The sequence below is a fragment of the Pangasianodon hypophthalmus genome, chromosome 24 (assembly GCF_027358585.1).
Source record: "Pangasianodon hypophthalmus isolate fPanHyp1 chromosome 24, fPanHyp1.pri, whole genome shotgun sequence".
In the NCBI taxonomy this organism is placed as follows: Eukaryota; Metazoa; Chordata; class Actinopteri; order Siluriformes; family Pangasiidae; genus Pangasianodon; species Pangasianodon hypophthalmus.
In genome coordinates this window covers 21917-42500 of record NC_069733.1, presented here as the reverse complement: position 1 = coordinate 42500, position 20584 = coordinate 21917, and the positions used below count along the sequence as shown (strand labels likewise).

The 20584-nt window shown below is 44.3% G+C and overlaps 2 protein-coding genes across 4 annotated transcripts in view; both read left to right on the top strand.

The window, feature by feature from the left end:
- Positions 1–3442, top strand: part of smad4b (SMAD family member 4b) — an 11529-nt gene extending 8087 nt beyond the window's left edge. For both annotated transcript variants that reach the window (XM_053229027.1, XM_053229026.1), the window contains exons 7-11: positions 691–741; positions 825–1008; positions 1213–1381; positions 2159–2297; positions 2402–3442. In XM_053229027.1, the coding sequence (XP_053085002.1) occupies positions 691–741; positions 825–1008; positions 1213–1381; positions 2159–2297; positions 2402–2613 (755 nt within the window). In that variant the 3' untranslated portion in view covers positions 2614–3442. The remainder of the gene's footprint in view (positions 1–690; positions 742–824; positions 1009–1212; positions 1382–2158; positions 2298–2401) is intronic.
- A 143-nt stretch (positions 3443–3585) lies between these two features.
- stpg2 (sperm-tail PG-rich repeat containing 2) lies at positions 3586–18572 on the top strand. 2 transcript variants are annotated; one of them, XM_053229025.1, is made up of 13 exons: positions 3586–5100; positions 9728–9837; positions 9940–10089; positions 10170–10319; positions 10438–10541; positions 11651–11762; positions 12052–12147; positions 16076–16235; positions 16343–16500; positions 17222–17314; positions 17397–17562; positions 18118–18233; positions 18418–18572. In XM_053229025.1, exons 1-13 carry the CDS (start codon positions 5001–5003, stop codon positions 18550–18552), a joined length of 1650 nt encoding a protein of 549 aa, XP_053085000.1. In that variant the 5' UTR covers positions 3586–5000; the 3' UTR covers positions 18553–18572. The 2 variants fall into 2 exon arrangements, with proteins under 2 accessions (XP_053085000.1, XP_053084999.1); XM_053229024.1 differs by lacking the exon at positions 3586–5100 and adding an exon at positions 5123–6185.
- The last annotated feature ends 2012 nt before the right edge of the window (positions 18573–20584 follow it).

Genomic DNA, 20584 nt, shown 5'->3' with positions numbered 1-20584 from the left:
CTGTTACCCTCGATAACGTTACCTCATTACCCTCGATAACGTTACCCTCGTTACCCTCGATAACGTTACCCTGTTACCCTCGATAACGTTACCTCGTTACCCTCGATAACGTTACCTCGTTACCCTCGATAACGTTACCTCGTTACCCTCGATAACGTTACCCTGTTACCCTCGATAACGTTACCTCATTACCGTCGTAATGTTACCTCATTATCCTCGATAACGTTACCTCATTACCGTCGTAATGTTACCTCATTACCCTCGATAACGTTACCTCGTTACTGTGAATAATATAACCTCATTACCCTCGATAACGTTACCTCATTACCCTCGATAACGTTACCCTGTTACCCTCGATAACGTTACCTCATTACCCTCGATAACGTTACCCTGTTACCCTCGATAACGTTACCTCATTACCCTCGATAACGTTACCCTCGTTACCCTCGATAACGTTACCCTGTTACCCTCGATAACGTTACCTCATTACCCTCGATAACGTTACCCTGTTACCCTCGATAACGTTACCTCGTTACCCTCGATAACGTTACCTCGTTACCCTCGATAGCGTTACCTCATTACCCTCGATAGCGTTACCTCAACGCTGCCCTTTTATTACGATTACAGTCCTTGGGCAGTGATGTTTACCTTTGTCTCTTCCTCTGCCCTTTCTCGCTGTCTCTCTTTCAGGGCCTGTACATAATGAGCTGATCTTCCAGCCCCCGATATCTACACATCCAGGTAACTAACACACATCTGCATAGCTGATGTTACTAGGTGTTAAGAATATCCAGATCTCAGACAGACTGTCTTCTCTCTCTCAGCTCCAGATTACTGGTGTTCTATTGCGTATTTTGAGATGGATGTTCAGGTGGGAGAGACTTTTAAGGTGCCGTCTTCATGTCCGGTGGTGACAGTGGATGGTTATGTGGATCCATCAGGAGGAGATCGGTTCTGCTTGGGCCAACTCAGCAACGTTCACCGCACTGAGGCCATCGAGAGAGCCAGGCATGCTAATCAATCCCAGACTACACGCAGTCAGAACTGATCACATTTGTATGCTGCTTATCATCTCATTTTAATTATAAAGAGTTTTCCTTGCGTAATTAATTTAGAGGAGATGGTTATTCCTGTGAATAACAATTGTTAGATCCAATTAATTTCTCAGTGCAAACTCTTTATAATCGCTCTGATCTTGCTCTTTCTCTCTAGGTTGCACATTGGTAAAGGCGTACAGTTGGAGTGTAAGGGTGAGGGTGATGTTTGGGTGCGATGCCTTAGCGACCATGCTGTGTTTGTCCAGAGTTATTATCTGGATCGGGAAGCTGGACGTGCACCAGGTGACGCTGTCCACAAAATTTACCCCAGTGCTTACATCAAGGTAACTCTAACCTCTAACACCTTGCTAAGTGTTTACATCAAAGAACCCTGAACACATTAAACACAGCTCCCCAGTTTCCAAAAACAAAGCACACAATCTTCAAAACGCACTTCCTGGTTTCTAAACACTGTACCCACACCAAAGTTTCCCAAAAAACACTGCCCACTCCCTGATTCCCACTCCCTTTTGATCTGATTCACACTCCCACCCATAAGTCCCACCCCCAGCACCCCAATCCCTACTCCTCACCACCCCACCCCAGTGCACACCCTTCCCTCCCCATTCCCTCCCCATTCCCTCCCCATTCCCTCCCCATTCCCTCCCCACTCCCTCCCCACTCCCTCCCCATTCCCTCCTCATTCCCTCCCCATTCCCTCCCCATTCCCTCCTCATTCCCTCCCCATTCCCTCCCCATTCCCTCCTCATTCCCTCCCCATTCCCTCCTCATTCCCTCCCCATTCCCTCCTCATTCCCTCCTCATTCCCTCCCTCCCCATTCCCTCCCCATTCCCTCCTCATTCCCTCAATCCCCAAACACCAGCCTTCAAACCGCACTCTACTCACAAGTTTTTGTTAATGGGTGAATATCCTCCTTCATACCCCTTATGTCAAAGTCCAGTATCCCTAAGGCATATTTTAATGGACTTTCATGGTTTCAACTCCTCTAGGTCTTTTTTTTTTTTTTTTATTCGGCTGTTTCATATGAAAAGATCCCCATCTGTAACTACTTTTCTCTTTGTTCCAACGCGGTGTTGTTTTGTGGTGGTTGGGGGTGTAGGTGTTTGATCTGAGGCAGTGCCACCGGCAGATGCAGCAGCAGGCAGCCACGGCTCAGGCAGCAGCAGCAGCTCAGGCTGCAGCAGTCGCAGGAAACATACCAGGACCAGGATCAGTGGGAGGGATAGCACCAGCTATCAGTGAGGACACACACACAGAATACTGTCATACTGTGGCATGCTCTACATTAGTGCTGATGTAACACCTATGTGTGTGTGTGTGTGTGTGTGTGTGTTCGTACCAGGTCTGTCTGCAGCTGCAGGTATCGGAGTGGATGATCTGCGGCGGTTGTGTATTTTGCGCATGAGTTTTGTGAAAGGATGGGGTCCTGATTATCCTCGTCAGAGCATCAAAGAAACCCCATGTTGGATTGAGATTCACCTTCACAGAGCACTGCAGCTGCTGGACGAGGTTCTGCACACCATGCCTATAGCTGATCCTCAACCACTTGACTGACCTCTGACCCCGAGTGATCCTGACCCCGAACACTGAACTCCTCAACTCACCCAAGACCCAAGTTATCTGACTGACCTCTGAGTGACCCCTAACCCAGAATTTCTGACCTTCAAGCCCCGGACTGACCTTTGACTTCGACCGGCTCTCCTCAGTGCTGGATGAAACGAGGCTCACGTTTGTCTCTCGGCTCTGTGTACCTCGGTATTTACCATGAAAACACTGATTCCTAAATGGTGAGCACTGAAGCAGAGAGGCACGTCAGCACCAGGTGTGTAAATAAACACGAAGGTCTTAAAGTGTGTGATGACATGCAGGTGTTATTTTGGCTCAGTGAGGTGCGTATGAGGAGCGGTGATCAGCATACCCTCGTTACTATGTGATTTCACTCTCACTACACCTAATAACAGACTGACGCTATTAACCTTTAGATTAGCACTCGTACCCACTCTAAGCTCATCTCACGCACATCACTGTGATGAAAACGACAGCACAGGAACCTCATCAGAACCACTGAGGAAGAGGACGGTTCCCCTGGAACACTACCAGAACTTGGAGCAACTCTCCAAACACGCACTGCAGGATCGCAGCTTCTCTGTAGATGAATTTTCTAAGGTAGATGATAAACAGAAGCTTTAGCTACAAGGTGTGTATCACAGAAAAACTGTATTGAGCCCGGACGAGGCTGCGGCAATGTCACGTATCCAACATGCTATAAACGTCACAGTAAACATAAATCACAAGAATCTGCATTTAGACGTTTTGGTGTAGCATAAAACCATGTTAGAGTCACGACTTTGTAATAGAGTCACAATAAACGCCATCCAATGTTCCCCTGGGTTCCATTCTTTTTTTCTTTTTCTTTTTAAATACCATTTTCTTCCAGTTTTGTCATTTGCAAGTTCCCGCCCACTAGCCAGTTCTCCCCATCGTACCACAGCTACCGGACTGGGAGGGTGGAAGCTAACGCAAAGCCATCACATCTTTTCAACTCCCTGCTTGTGCTACGTCACGTTCAGGGGAAAGCGTTGTCTGCCCTCTTCTGCATACATGAGCAAACTGACCCCCATGATTGGCTAGTGTTGCTGTGAGACAGCGTATGCCCCTCCCACCCAGCATGGGAACTTTTGCTCCCAGTCATGAATGGCTCATTGTTGGGATTCGAACTAGCGACCTCCTGACTATAGCCTGAAAAAAGGTGTTCATTTTTTACCCTACCAACTGTTCTTTTATTCTGTGTGCCAGATAGTCAAGTCCTGGTCACTGTATACCTCCGAAGCACAAATGACCCAGAATTCATTGCTGCAGTCTGTCAGTTTCCTGTTTCAGAGTGGAGGATAAAGCGGTTTGTGTGCGTAAACAGGAGCAGTGTTTTAGAATATAGTACATTTACGATCTACTCACTTTTTCCTCAGTTGATTACTGTTACATCACAGATTTCTCGCCACTGAGATTCACCAAGAACTTTGCCGTGAAGATCAGCAGCACACTGCTTTATGGAGCCAGGACAGTGTTGGGCTAACGTCTGGTCTCTGTGACTGGCCCGATGGCGATGAGTGGTGCTGGGTACAGAACTGTGTGTTTTGGTGTGAAATGTTAAACATGGATTTGTCTCAGACCCTGACTATGCGAGCAGGAATATTTTTTCAAACGTTTTCAGACTTCTATTAAAAAAATCCATCCACACAGTCTGTGTGAAAATGCTCACAGGGTTGCCAGTGCAGTGATAGTTTAAAGTGTAAGTGCAGCTTAAATGGAGCATCGGCTGACTGCAAGTCTCAAATACAGTGTTGTTATTTAATATGTAAAATAGTACATTGTAGTTGTATAGTTTTCAGAGGAATATTCATTTTACTGTTGTCATGAAAAGACCCATTTTCTAGATAGCTGACATGTTATTTTAACAAAAGTAATATAAGTATAGTAGCAAAAATATTGTAAATACACTCACTGCCCACTTTAATAGGAACACTTGTACACCTGTACATTCATGCAGTTATCTAATCAGCCAATCATGTGGCAGGTAATTTTTCAGGTAATTTTTCCCCATTCTGATGTTTGATATGAAAATTAACTGAAGCTCTTGACCTGCATGATTTTGTGCATTGTGCTGCCACATGATTGGCTGACTGGATAACTGCATGAATGTACAGGTGTTCCTAATAAAGTGGACAGAGGGTGTATAAGCAGCAGTTAACATTTACACTTAACACAAGCTTTTTTGAAGGAAAAAAATTGCTTCTTTCTCAGACATTTGCAGTAACTGCACTCATCCTGCCAGTGCAGTTGGTTTAAAAAGGAGATGAACATCCCAGGCTCCTGAAGTGCTGGCTCATACATCACTGTGGAGCTGAGTTAGTGTGAGCTGCCTGGCTTTATATCAGATCAACATGAGCAGCAGACCAGAAACACTGCAGAGAGGTCTGAGGCTGTTTACAGGTTCCGGCAGAGCAGGACATGGCTCTGATACAGAACTGTCCACAGCTTCAGGTGTGTGTGTGTGTGTGTGTGTGTGTGTGAGTGTGTGTGTGTGTGTTCACGTCTTTTAATCTGTCACCAAATGCCTCCTATCACGAGGATAAATACTGGGGGAGAGATCAGGTTCATGTGAACTTATAAAAACGACAGAACACTGTTCCTGAAATGAATCTGTGGAGCTGGAAGTTAAAGCGCCAGTTCCAGTCTGTCCCAGTCCCAGTCTGTCCCAGTCCCAGTCCCTGTCCTGCTCCCAGTCCCAGTCTGTCCCAGTCCCAGTCTGTCCCAGTCCCTGTCCTGCTCCCAGTCCCAGTCTGTCCCAGTCTGTCCCAGTCCCAGGCCCAGGCCTCAGAGCCTTTTCGGCTTCCTGCTTGAATCCCTGCTAGGACGTCCGCTCTGATGTACACATTCTGTCTCCACACGGTGGTGTAATAATAAAACAAAGTGAAATTATGCTGCAAACACATGACTAAGAAATTACAGAGCACAAAGTAGTAACTGATCAGCAGCCTCCAGTTAAGTTGAAATCATTAATAGATACAAAAGCATTAAAAACTGCATGACTGAGGTGGAAAAGGCCCTGAGGATTTAAACTAGTTTACTCACCCAGGATCTTTAAACTCTTATTGTTAATATATGCTGTGATCAGTATATTTAGTGTGAATAATACTATAAAAAGTAATGAGTAGTGTAAATCATGCCGAGTCCCGGTTTACAGTCTGCACGTGTTTTTAAAATGAGTGTTTATGGTTTGTAGATCTGCCACGCTGCAGTGTTTATAGCGTGACGCAGCGCGCGAGTCACATCAGATTAAAAACGTCACATGCGTCACTAACGCCGCGTGCATCACCACCGAGCTCCATGGTTACCACGTACACACACGCACGCTCTCTAAACACTAAATCACTGTATCCAGGCAACGCCAGACGCGCGCGGAGTTCACTTCACATCTAATTTATTACCGGCACTGATTTAAGGACTGTAATTAAAGATGTACAGTCGCGCGCGCAGGGTGACGGATTTGTGCCCCGGGAGCGCGAGCACCGCCAACGTGGGTCCGGGTTCCTACAGCATCCAGAGCTCTGCTCCAGAGAGAACCGGTGAGAACCCGAAACTGTTCACTGGCACATCACTCATCAGGGGGAACATCAGAACATCAGAACATCAGAGTCACATTAAACATCACATAATGTCAGATTCCAGAAAATCTATGTAAGCATAAAGACAAGCTACTGTTCTCCTACTGTTCTCCTGCTGTTCTCCTACTGTTCTCCCGCTGTTCTCCTACTGTTCTCCTGCTGTTCTCCTACTGTTCTCCTGCTGTTCTCCTACTGTTCTCCTACTGTTCTCCTACTGTTCTCCCGATGTTCTCCCGCTGTTCTCCTACTGTTCTCCTGCTGTTCTCCTACTGTTCTACTACTGTTCTCCCGCTGTTCTCCTACTGTTCTCCTACTGTTCTCCCGCTGTTCTCCTACTGTTCTCCTACTGTTCTACTACTGTTCTACTACTGTTCTCCCGCTGTTCTCCCGCTGTTCTCCCGATGTTCTCCCGATGTTCTCCCGATGTTCTCCCGCTGTTCTCCTACTGTTCTCCTACTGTTCTACTACTGTTCTCCCGCTGTTCTCCTACTGTTCTCCTACTGTTCTACTACTGTTCTCCCGCTGTTCTCCTACTGTTCTCCTACTGTTCTCCCGCTGTTCTCCTACTGTTCTCCCGATGTTCTCCCGATGTTCTCCTACTGTTCTCCCGATGTTCTCCTGCTGTTCTCCTACTGTTCTCCTACTGTTCTACTACTGTTCTCCCGCTGTTCTCCTACTGTTCTCCCGATGTTCTCCCGATGTTCTCCCCGCTGTTCTCCTGCTGTTCTCCTACTGTTCTCCCGCTGTTCTCCTACTGTTCTCCTACTGTTTTACTGTTCTCCTACTGTTCTACTACTGTTCTACTGTTCTCCTACTGTTCTCCTACTATTCTCCTACTGTTCTACTGTTCTCCTGCTGTTCTCCTACTGTTCTACTACTGTTCTACCGTTCTCCTGTTGTTCTCCTACTGTTTTACTGTTCTCCTACTGTTCTACTACTGTTCTACTGTTCTCCTACTGTTCTCCTACTATTCTCCTACTGTTCTACTGTTCTCCTGCTGTTCTCCTACTGTTCTCCCGATGTTCTCCCGATGTTCTCCCGCTGTTCTCCTACTGTTCTCCTACTGTTCTCCCGCTGTTCTCCTACTGTTCTCCTACTGTTCTCCCGCTGTTCTCCCGCTGTTCTCCTACTGTTCTCCTACTGTTCTCCTACTGTTCTCCTGCTGTTCTCCTACTGTTCTACTACTGTTCTCCCGCTGTTCTCCTACTGTTCTCCTACTGTTCTACTACTGTTCTCCCGCTGTTCTCCTACTGTTCTCCTACTGTTCTCCCGCTGTTCTCCTACTGTTCTCCCGATGTTCTCCCGATGTTCTCCTACTGTTCTCCCGATGTTCTCCTACTGTTCTCCTACTGTTCTACTACTGTTCTCCCGCTGTTCTCCTACTGTTCTCCTACTGTTCTACTACTGTTCTCCCGCTGTTCTCCTACTGTTCTCCCGATGTTCTCCTACTGTTCTACTGTTCTCCTACTGTTCTCCTACTATTCTCCTACTGTTCTACTGTTCTCCTGCTGTTCTCCTACTGTTCTACTACTGTTCTACCGTTCTCCTGTTGTTCTCCTACTGTTTTACTGTTCTCCTACTGTTCTACTACTGTTCTACTGTTCTCCTACTGTTCTCCTACTATTCTCCTACTGTTCTACTGTTCTCCTGCTGTTCTCCTACTGTTCTACTACTGTTCTACCGTTCTCCTGTTGTTCTCCTACTGTTTTACTGTTCTCCTACTGTTCTACTACTGTTCTACTGTTCTCCTACTGTTCTCCTACTATTCTCCTACTGTTCTACTGTTCTCCTGCTGTTCTCCTACTGTTCTACTGTTCTCCTGCTGTTCTCCTGCTGTTCTATTGTTCTCCTGCTGTTCTCCTGCTGTTCTCCTGCTGTTCTATTGTTCTCCTACTGTTCTCCTACTGTTCTACTGTTCTCCTACTGTTCTACTGTTCTATTGTTCTCCTACTGTTCTCCCGCTGTTCTCCTACTGTTCTCCCGCTGTTCTACTGTTCTCCTACTGTTCTCCCGCTGTTCTACTGTTCTCCTACTGTTCTACTGTTCTATTGTTCTCCTACTGTTCTCCCGCTGTTCTCCTACTGTTCTCCCGCTGTTCTATTGTTCTCCTACTGTTCTCCCGCTGTTCTCCCGCTGTTCTACTGTTCTATTGTTCTCCTACTGTTCTCCTACTGTTCTACTGTTCTCCTACTGTTCTACTGTTCTCCCGCTGTTCTACTGTTCTCCTACTGTTCTCCTACTGTTCTACTGTTCTCCTGTTCTCCTACTGTTCTCCTACTGTTCTATTGTTCTACTGTTCTCCTACTGTTCTCCTACTGTTCTCCTGCTGTTCTCGTACAGTTCTACTGCTGGTTCTCCTGCTATTCTATTGTTCTCCCAAAGTTCTAATGTTGTTTTTTTTCTTTTTTCTGTTGCTCTACTGAGCTCCTATTGTTTACTGCTCTTTCTGCTCTTCTCCTACTGTATAACGCTGCATACACCTTACCTTGGAAGCGGGAAGCCGGAGCTCGGAAGGATCACTTTTGACCTCTGTGTGTTCTAGGTACAAAGTGGGGAAAAAACACGGATGCTGCCATGTTCATCTTTTGTTAGCAAACAGCTAGCCAGATAACTGTGATGGGTGTAGAGTGTTTGATTTAACACATGGATATGTCTGTATGTTGACTGATTTAAAGCTAATACATGTATATACAGTATAACGGACTTGAAGGTAAGAAGAGCGGTTGTGTTCAGTGCTGTTACTGTGAGTGGCCATGTTGATTTAACGTAACTTGAAGACTACCCCAAGTTCCCGAATAGGAATTTCAAGCTTTCTGGTCATAGGTCCTGATTTGCAAGTTAACACACCAGACTTCTTACTTTTGCTCTAGAGACTCGTTCCTTATGTTAATGAACATGGCTGAGAACTGCCCACTGTCACAGAGGGGCCATTTGACTGACTTTATAACCAACCAATAAGCTGTCCAGAAAACTTGTGAGATGATCACTGTGTTCCCACTGTATGTGTTCTGGGAGTAAGTGCAAAAACACCAAAGTGCAGTTGACCAATCAGATTGCAGCTTAAGTGTACAAAGGTTATACAATCGTCTTTGTATACGGACGTGCATAATTCACATCCCAACACCCAAAAAAAAATTCTTAATGAAATGTTGATCAGTGAGAAGGCCGTGAGCCCTGTGGTCATTTTAAATGTAAAATTATTCATGTTTAATATCATGTTCATCACAGAACTGAAACTCGCAACATTAACACAATTGGTTTTCTGATGCAGCTTTAATCGTGAGATTAACCATCGAGTGTGATAAAGTGACATTAAACTGTAGTAAAGGAAGTGGATTTTACTGACCTGACACTGAAGCGTGACACACCACTCTGTAGATATCTACAAATTAATAAAACACTTGACTGCAAAACGCAAGGATTAATAATTCAATATGGAGCCTTTAAACCTGCTTTTCTTTCTGTATGTCTGTCTGTCTCTCTTTCTGTATTCATCGTTGTAGAGTCCTTCGCTCCGTTCCTGTCTCTGTCCTCCAGGCACTCTGTGTTTGACAGGTTGGACAGTGAGCAGTGTTCTCCTGGACCGGCTCATTATAACGGAGTCCGTACCTGGGTAATGAACCACAAGTAGTTCTGCCCACACTGTAGCCCCACCCTCTTCATTAACTCTGTTAGCTTGAAGCTGTTAGTCTCTTGTGTGTCATGGGTCCTGTAGGCTCCAGTTCCCGGCGGTCATTCACTGCAGAGCCGCTCCAGGCGTTTTGAAGAGGTTGAGTCAAATATTCCAGGACCAGGAACGTATGATGTCATCCAGCCATGCGGGAAGAAGCTCCACCCACCCCCCACCCCATACAGGGGCATTAAGGTGCAGCTTGCTGGGTGTTATAGCTGTTGCATTGTTCCTTTCCCACACTAATCCTACCCTGTGTGTGTGCGTGTGTGCAGTGTGTGAGGTCGTTGTTCCACTCCACTCCCTCCATCCCGTCTCCCAGTCAGGCATTTGGTTACGAGGAGAACGAGCAGGGGGAGCTGTGCATGCAGAAACCACCCAGAACCGACCAGAGCCTTGGCCCTGCCTACTACAGCCCCATTCAGGTGTGTGGGTGTGTGTGAGTATGAGTGTGTGAGTGTGTGTGTGTGAGTGTGTGTGTGTGAGTGAGTGTGTGAAGCATGAAATTGTTTGGTTTTTTTTAGCTCTGTGTGTGTGTATCAGGTAGATCCGATGTATAAAGGAATCCAATTTGGCCGAATGACAGGGAAAAGAACAGAGATGAAGGTGGTGGAAGGACCTGGACCAGGACAGTATCATCCAGAGGAGTGAGATACACACACACACACACACACACACACACCAAGTTTTAATAAACTCTCCCCTCTTCTCCTCACTGGCTTTGACCTATTTCCCTTTTCCATTACAGTTTCCTCCACTATTAACACTTTAAACCTGAATCTGCACAAGCTTTTTTTTTTTGACTTTCCTTATACGTCTCATAACACTCTCAGTACAAACAAGTAAAGAAAAAAGAAGTTAACATGAGAGGCACAATACAAAAAAGTGAGGTATAATGCACAACAACATGGATAAGTTGGAAGACAATACAAAGTCTAATATCATTCCTCTTTTGAAGTGACAATCTTAAAGTTAAAAATAAAGTTCTTCCAACTGTGTATGTGTGTGTGAATTCCATTCAGTTTTGCTAACATTTTTTCACATGAGGCACTCTCAATCATTGATTCAAACCACATTCTAAGTGTAGGAGATTGGGTATCTTTCAGCAAGTATCTGTCGCACTGCTGTGACTATACCTACAGTAACAAGGAGATGTCATTGTTTTTAATCTGAGGAATCTCAGTTTTATCTCCTAAAAGACATACCTTTGGTGAAAGTGGAAGGTCATATCCCAACCATCTCCCAAGACATTTCAACACAATTTCCCAAAAAGGCCAAATCTCCGTACACTCCCAGAGAGCGTATATTGTCCCCAATGGTTTAGGGGAGGCTTTTTCCATTATATGAGTAGTGTTGACACTTTTTGTGGACGGCTCCCAGTTAAGCAATATTGGATTGGTCATATTTTGTTGTAGTTCTCCCTCCAGTTTTTGTGACAGAGCCTCTATTGGTCAAAAAGGGAATGTAAGTTGTTTTTCTCTTAGTATCCAATCTAGAGCCAAATCATTTTCAGCCCAGTGTCTAGCGAGCTTAGACATTTCAAATGCTATTTTGTAGAGTTCTACATTCTCTAGAGCTAAACCACCTTTATGCTAGATAAACATAATTTATTTACTCTGATCCTTGGTCATTATATTGTATAAATATCTGATGTGGCATGGTTACAGGAACCATTGCCGATATATAATTAAACTGCGGAATACTGCACAAGGATTTAGGGTGTGTGTGTGTGTGTGTGTGTGTGTGTGTTGTGTAGAGATCACTCTGTGTGCTATGAGAATGTGAATTTGAAGCGAGAGCTGAAAAGTCAAGCTGAGTTGCAGATTCCTCGGTATCATGAACTCCTTACACTGCAGGCAAACAAGCAGGTAAAAACACACACACACACACACACACACACACACACCCCACATGATGCTGGCAGCTGGGTATTATCATCGAAAAGCTAAAAAATAACTTATGGATTGCAGCTTGTGACTCAGGGACAAAAACAGGACGGACCACCACATTTAAAATCTGAATTCATCAATGTGTGTAAAAACACGTCATGTGTGTTTCTCAGAACCACTTCTCAGGGGAACTCAGTGTGCACTACACACTCATTTCAATACACATTTTCTGATTTATTTGATCTTTATTATAAGTGCTTGTGTGCAGGGTGTTCCTGGTCCTGGTCAGTATGATGTTAAAGGACAATTTGAGAAGTCAAATGGAGTCACTGTCTCCAGACCAGCGTTTATGTCACACACACCGGTATGTAAACTCTAGCTGTGTCTGTTTCTTGTTCAAAATATTATTATCTCTTTTTGCATTCAGATTTAAATTGGAAGTGACCATGGTCAATATTAGAAGTTTTTTTTTTTATGTTAACCCTGCCACTATGCCCTGGAAACACTGGAAAACCCTGGAAAACTGGATTGCTGGGGGAAAAAATGCATTTTTCATTTACAAATTATAACAGTAAATAGCAATTTGCGTAATACAACTTTATTCAACTCCTGAACCAGATGTCCTCTGGAATTTACTGGAAAACTTTCTATCATCAATCTAATGTGACTGAGTATACAAGCTAGCGATGTTTCAAAACAACAGTGTCTTTTTCAAATCAAGAAACTGTTTAGGCTACAATTGACAACAATAGTCGTCTAATAATATTTTATTGCAATATAATAATATTTTACTTTAGCTTTCAGAAGAGTTCACTGAATATGTTTTCAGAATTTCTTATAATACATAGTGCTGTTGTGAGTCAAAATGGGATCATTTAAGGAGCATTTATTCCTATGTGAATTCTGAAATCTTTTTAAAAACGTGCAATTAATGTACAAGTTACACAATATTTTTAAAATTAATAAAATTATTATTTTTGGAGAACCAACAGAGATATAAAGCCTTGTGTTGTGTTGTGTGTGTGTGTGTGCGTTTGAGTGATATGGAGCAACAGCTCAAAATATGAAAGCATATTTCTTTTTGTTTTTACAGAAATATGGAATAAATGTGGTTTTATTTTGGAGCTCAGTAAGGCACTCGTGCCAAAAATAAAATGGTTCATCTCCTATTTGAATCATGTTACACTTTTTTTTTTTTTTTAAGTTCTGTGAGCAGGGTTGCCAGGTTCCCTGTATAATATCTGTGTATCAAAGATAGATACTGCAATTCAGGCATACACACCACTGTTAAGTTGCTTCCAGTTAATAGACTGAGAAAAAGAAGAATGCGTCTACCTTTTGCTCTAACCTTATGCCTGAACATTGTTTTGAGCTGCAGTTGGGGTGTGAATTTTGCTGAAACCCTCCCCACCAGCTTCAGCAAGCTGTTCTTTACAGCTCAACTGTCATGGCCTCCATGGACAATTCCTCCCCAGATCACAAGAGGGCACCCATGCTCACCTTTTGAACTTCTTCTCTGATTGTCTGCTCCACTGCCTCCCTTGATTATGCACATCTGTTTTGTGTTTCTCAATCAGGTTCCCTATTTAAGTTCTGTGTTTTTCCTTCTTGTTTTGTGGGAGCATTAAGCTTATGTTTGTGTCTGTTTTATGTGTTTGGTGAGATTACGGTTACTGTTTGCACTGTTTATAGTGCTTATTTTCTAGTTCAAGTTTTTCTTTGTCTTGCCTTGCTTTGCCTAGCCTAGACTTCACCCCCCTACCCTCCCCAACTGAGGCCGTTGCTCCACCCCTTTGCTCCGTTGGGGACGTTGCCCTTCCCCCTTGCTCTGCTGGGGATGTTGCCCTGCTTCCCGGCTCTGCTGGGGCTGTCACTCTGCCTCTGTGATCAGCTGGGGACGTCGCCCTGCCACCCTGCTTGGAGGATCACTTCACCACCAACGCCTTGCCTAGCCTAGAATTAGGCTAGCCTATTGTTGTTTCTTTTTCCCTGTGTTTTGTTTGCTTCGCTGTTGTTTTGTTCCCCATTAAAGAGGGTCTGTATTTGCATTTGTCTCCATGAACTCTCCTTATGACAGAATGCTCCAACCAAATGTGGATGCAGCAGAACAGGCATGGCAGGAGTCAGTCCTTAGCCTCAAGCAAGCTCAACTCTGGCTTAGCGAAGAGCTCAATAAGTGCATTAACTTTTTAGATAAGTGGGACAGACAGAACCAGGAGAGGGCACGAGCCTAGAGCAGGGGCTTCACTCTTGCCCTCCCATCCTGTCCTGCTGAGGATGTCTCCCCTCCTCCCTGCTCCACTGAGGACATTGCTCTGCCACTTTACTCCTCTGGGGACATCACTCTTCCCCTTTGCTCCGCTAGGGACATTCTTCTCCCTCCCGGCCCTGCTGGGGCTGTCAGTCTGTCTCCGTGATCAGCTGTGGACGTCACTCTGCCTCCCTGCTTGGAGGGTCACTTCACCCTCCTCCCTTTCCCAACTGAGGATGTCGCTCCGCCTCCTTGCTCAGCCAAGGACGTCACTCCGCCTCCTTGCTTCGCCGTGGTAGCCGCTGCCCCCTCTGGCCTCGCCGTGGTCACTACTGCCCCCTCTGGCCTCGCCGGGGTCGCCGCTGCCCCCTCTGGCCTCGCCGTGGTTGCCACTCTCCCCTCTGGCCTCGCCGGGGTCGCCGCTGCCCCCTCTGGCCTCGCTGTGGTTGCCGCTCTCCCCTCTGGCCTCGCCGGGGTCGCCGCTGCCCCCTCTGGCCTCGCCGTGGTAGCCGCTGCCCCCTCTGGCCTCGCCGTGGTCACTACTGCCCCCTCTGGCCTCGCCGGGGTCGCTGCTGCCCCCTCTGGCCTCGCTGTGGTTGCCACTCTCCCCTCTGGCCTCGCCGTGGTCGCCGCTGCCCCCTCTGGCCTCGCTGTGGTTGCCACTCTCCCCTCTGGCCTCGCCGTGGTCGCTGCTGCCCCCTCTGGCCTCGCTGTGGTTGCCACTCTCCCCTCTGGCCTCGCCGTGGTCACTACTGCCCCCTCTGGCCTCGCCGTGGTCACTACTGCCCCCTCTGGCCTCGCTGTGGTTGCCACTCTCCCCTCTGGCCTCGCCGTGGTCGCCGCTGCCCCCTCTGGCCTCGCTGTGGTTGCCACTCTCCCCTCTGGCCTCGCTGTGGTTGCCACTCTACCCATGACCCCAGGTCCTCCTAAGTTTGGGTGCTGAAAGAGCTGCACCCTAAGGTGGGGCTATGTCATTCCTCCCCAGACCACTAGAGGGCACCCATGCTCAACTTTTGAACAGCTTCTTTGGTTGTCTGCGCCATTTCCTCCCTTGATTGTGCAGATGTGTTTTGTGTTTTTCTCAACCAGCCTCCTGTTTTAGTTCCGTGTTTCTCCCTCTTGTTTTGTGGGAGCATTAAGCTTATGTGTCACGTGTGTGATGAGATTACGGTTATTGTTTGCACTGTTTATAGTGCTTCTTTTCTAGTTCAAGTTTTTCTTTGCCTTGCCTAGCATTAGCCTAGCCCTTTGTTGTTCCCGTTTTTGGTTCTTTTTCCTGGTGTTTTGTTTGCTTCTCTGTTGTTTTGTTCCCCATTAAAGAGGTTCTTCATTTGCATCCATCTCCATGAACTCTCCTTATGACATCAACAGGAAAATTTTCTGTTTTGTTTGGTGGGATCCCAGATGCTGAAGCAAACTTTAAAAAAAAATAAAAAACCCAAAATACTCCACCTATTTTTCACAAAACTTTGCCCCCTATTGGTCACTGGTTAATTACAAATTGTTGTCACTTGAATTCATTTCCTGTATCCACCTTTTAAACTTTGGGAAACTTTGTGACTCCCCAGTGTGTATTTCTTTCCCTGGTAGTTTACCCGTTTCTTGCACCACTAATTAGTAGATTTTTATTTTTGTCTCATCCACATGTGTGTGCACAGAGGAACAAAATATGCCACTCTTTCTAAAATAGACCTTGTGTTTGTTGTGAACTTTAAAAAAAAAATCTGACAACAGCCCCCACACATAACAGAGCACAGCCAGGGTAATTGCATAAACAGATTTAAAACTTGTGTAATCACTGATATGTGAAGAGGAGTTTGTATCGTGCTGTCATGGAATATTTTAAAACTGAATATAGATATAAAACTGACATATAAATCTGAAATCACAGCTCTAAAATTCTGCAGCATGGCTTTGGTCATCTCCTCAAAGTATTCCCTAAGCCACACCCAAGCCTGTGACAATGACATAAAAACTAAATATATTTATATATACAAAACACTCTGTGTGTGTGTGTGTGTGTGTGTGTGTGTGTGTGTAGAGGTTCTGCTCAGTGAAGAATGTGGCGCCCCCTGTGGGTTCCTATAATGATCCTCGCTGTGCTCTTGAGGGTCTGAAGAAATGCAGTGGAGTGAAGAAAAGTCCTTTTAACATTACTGCAGCTCGATTCATTCCTGAAAACAGAAAAAACACCACGCCAGGTGTGTGTGTGTGCATGTGCGTGTGCAGGTTTGATAGCTGTGTGTGCTGGAATGATGAATTACAATTATCAGTACGTACATAAATAAAATGTCTGTCTGTGTGTTAGGCCCGGGAGCATATAACGTGTTTGATTATGGTCTGGCAAGTGAGAGTCTGAAGAAAGCACATTTGGAGGGCAAGAGGACGGGCGGCTTTGGCTCAACAGCCAAGAGAACCACAATCTTTATCAGTAGAACCACAGAACCAGGACCAACAAACTATATGGTACACACTACACTTTATGCTATGCACCATATAAGTTACACACTATACACTATGATATACACCGATCAGCCATAACATTATGACCGCTGACAGGTGAAGTGAATAACGCTGATTATCTCGTTAGAGTGGCACCCGTAAAGGGGTGAGATATATTAGGCAGCAAGTGACCAGTCGGTTCTTGAAGTTGATGTGTTGGAAACAGGAAAAATGGGCAAGCGTAAGGATTAGAGAGACTTTGACTGCGACCAAATTGTGATGTCTAGAAGACTGGGTCAGAGCTTCTCCAAAGCAGCAGGTGTTGTGAGGTGTTCCCGGTGTGCAGTGGTTAGAACCTACCAAAAGTGGTCCAAGGAAGGACAACCGGTGAACCAGCGACAGGATCATGGGCTCCCAAGGCTCACTGATGCGTGTGGGGAGTGAAGGTCCGTCTGCTCCGATCCCACAGAAGAGCTACTGTAGAACAAACTGCTGAAAGGTTAAAGCTGCTCTGATAGAAAGGAGTCAGAACACACAGTGCAGCGTGCTGCGTATGGAGCTGCGTAGCTGCAGACCGATCAGAGAGCCCATGCTGATCCTGTCCAACACCCAAAGCTCCTACAATGGGCACGTGATAAATCACATTTTCTTTTACATCATGTGGATGGCTGAACCCATGCATGTTGAGTGCTGTATATAGTACTGAATCATTGTTGTATATTGTGTGTTACTTTGCCGTGCACAGGTGGAGAAAAAAAGTGAGGAGTTTTACAAGCAACAGCCTACAGCAGTCTTTAAATCAGCCATGGAGAGACTCCCTGCACCTCTGGTTGCTAAGGTAAACATCATCTGGTGTGATATGTTATCATGATTCAGTACAGTTAATTTGATTTTTGTTCCTTTATTATGTTTTTGTTCAGGACACACCTTCTCCAAGCTCATACAATGTGCAGGAAGCATACGATAAAATGTATGGACAGGGACAACGTGGTGAACCTCGCACAAAAGCAGCACGAAAACGCCAGAGCTGTTTCTTAAGCACTGCCCCCCGAAGCGCCTCCTTCCAATACGATCACCATTTACCAGGTGAGGGGTCAGAGGTTAAATGTCACGTGGTCCAGTCACTTGATGCACAATAAATGTGTGCTATGCCATGTTATTTGCTAATATTCAGGTTGTGTCCAATCCTCAAATCCATTACAGTTATATAATTACACTGGATTGCATTGTGCACACACATCACTAAAGCGTGCACAATTTACAACTACATGCTGTCACATGCAGCTACTTCGTTGAGCTAGAAGTTGTCACCCCAACGTCCTTTTTCTGATCATCTGCTACTTTCAACCATGCATTATTGTAAAGTGTGACTTAAACCCATCAGTGCTGTATCACAGGGTCCTCACATGGTCATGATTTATTTAACATCCACAGTCTCACCATGTGGTAAACAGATTCAGTTCTCTTTGCAATTTTCTGCCTGTGATTAATCAATATAAAGACTTTTTCTGGCCACCCTTTAACCATGAGGTTTAAAACATGACTGTATTCAGCAACTGAATCTATATTCTGAATGGAGAAAATAGAACAGGGTTAGGGTTGTATGTGTGTATATGTGTATGTGCGTGTGTCTGTCTACAGGCCCAGGTCACTACAGTCCAGACATTAAGTCTAGCCAAAAGTTTGCTCTCATTGGCTCTAATGAGGATCGATTTAAACAACCTAAAGACACAGCACCTGGACCAGGAGCATACATGGTATATATACACACACACACAAACACACACATGCCACACCTATGAAACTAACCATGTTTGTGTGATTTTGTGTTTGATATTGTGTGCATGTGTGTGGTTGGTGTGCATATAAGGGATATTGTGAATATCATAGTGTGTGTGTATGATAGTGTATAACGTTGTATGTGGTTGTGTGTGTGTGTAGCTGAGTCCTACGTTTTCAGAGACTTTACTCAAGCGTTCCTTCAATGTGACCCTCCAAAACCCTATGATGTTGCATGCTTTGGCTCCACCCCCTCAGCAGGCAATGGAGGCGAGTCTTTCCTTCACCACTGCTTAAATACACAGTCAGGGTCAAAGGTCAGTATTTAATCTCTGTAAGTGGACTCTGCTGAAGTGTCCTGATATCAGTAAATAATGTTGTGAGATGAGAATCTGCTTTGGGATGTTTTTATCCTTTGTCCCTTTTTGTTATATTTTCACATTAGAACACTTTATTTGTGTGTTTTGTAACACACACCTCATCCTGTAAACAGTACGCGAGTATTGATGTATAATTGGCCTTCACCTGTGAAATATTAAAATAGATTCCATTTTCTGAATAAAGACACCTCAGTTAAACTGTCATTGAAGAGACGGTCAGTCTGAAGGAATGGAGTGAAAATGAAGACTAAAGAGCATAAGGTTAAACATAAGGTAATAGAATTTCATAACTTCGGAAAATTATATCCAAGAGGTTGTACATCCCAGCAAACATGGTGTTATATATAGTAAGGAAGTATATAGTTATATATATATATATATATATATATATATATATATATATATATATATATAGTAAGGAAGGACTGTATGGGACCTGCATAAAAAGCGGTGTATCTGGACCAGTAAACTCCAGAATATTTTGCTAAATTACAGAGGTATCCAGGAATTTGCAACCCAGAAACTCTTATTTCCACATAAAGGTCCAGATATGTCTGTTAAGTTACCACGTACATAAACACTGAGCTAATGGCTATAATAGTTAGTGGTAGCTCAGTGGTTTAAACACTGCCCTGCCAATTGGAACGTCATGAGTTCAAATCCCTCCACTGCCAAGCTGCCACTGCTGGGCCTTTGAGCAAGGGCCTTAGCTGCTCACTTGTATAAAATGCAATAAAAATATAAGTTGCTCTGGATAAGGGTGTCTGCTAAATGCCATAATTGTACAATGTACATGGCAAGTAATCCCTTGTGGTATTCTGCCTGGTGATGTTCACCAGGCACCCTGGTGATTTCTCACCTTGGTGAATACCCTGCTGATTAAATGAGTTTTCTTCATTGGTCATTTCTCTCAGCCTGGATTAGCTGCCTTCAAGTTTAGCCCACTCTTACACAACAGCCTTTTATTGGGCCTCTCAGGTATTTACTTTCAGCGAATATCGATTGATTTGTTGCATTTAAAACTTAACCTACCCCAAATCTCTATAACTGTATTCCTCTTTGGATTGTTTCATGTATCGTTCAAGCTCAGGTGTGATTTGGTCAGCTGCATGCCTTCCATTAAAAAAAACAAAAACAAACGATAATACTACTGATAATACTGATGGTGGTATTTATATTCTTTTGTTAGGAATAAAATACACTGTAATAACAAAGAGAGTTAGAAACTAACCAAAAGACAGAAAACAATACATTAACTCATAGTTTGCACACAGGGTTGTGTTTTAACGGAATAGTTAAAACTAATCTTTAAATGCTAAAGTTTATACTTAATATTTCACAAAATATATAAGAGGCTTCTGCTAATTAAGCTTTGGTTATGTGTCATTAGGTTGATGTATTATATAATATTAATCTCAGGATCAGCATACATGAAACTCATGAAGAGCTCCTTAAGGAGATATTACCACGTCATGCTTCTGTGAGAATGTGGGAGTATTCGGCTATTTTATTGTTGTGGTATTTGTGACCAGTCTTGAGACCACAGATCAGTCGTCTCCGTCTTGTCATTAACTCGGGTAAAATTTGACTTGGTCTTGTCACGGTCTCAGCCTACGAAAACTCCAAATATTTTTCCAAGGAAAAGTGCTTTGTAATGGTCCCATTACAATACAAAATTTAAATGTTTATCACTGCGTGTGGAGTTATATAGCACCTATAAATTTCAAGTGACTGTTTCAAAATTCTTTATCTTCTTATATTCAAAATAATATAGCACAAGTACGTGTAATACACAGCTGTATGTGGTCTCAGAAAGTTGTAAGAGACAAAACAAATTCTAGTTTTAATGCATTTTTAGCTCCTGTGTGCTTAAATCAAAGTAAATGTGTTTTGATTTGTAAATTATTATTATTATTTTTTTACACATGCTGTACTGCTTCCTGGTGCAT

Coding starts and splice junctions, on each gene's coding strand:
- stpg2 (XM_053229024.1), top strand. CDS start 6,077: ATGTACAGTCGCGCGCGCAGGGTGACGGATTTGTGCCCCGGGAGCGCG. Junction 10,542..11,650: donor GGACAGTATCATCCAGAGGA/GTGAGATACACA, acceptor TGTGTTGTGTAG/AGATCACTCTGTGTGCTATG. Junction 18,234..18,417: donor CTGGACCAGGAGCATACATG/GTATATATACAC, acceptor GTGTGTGTGTAG/CTGAGTCCTACGTTTTCAGA.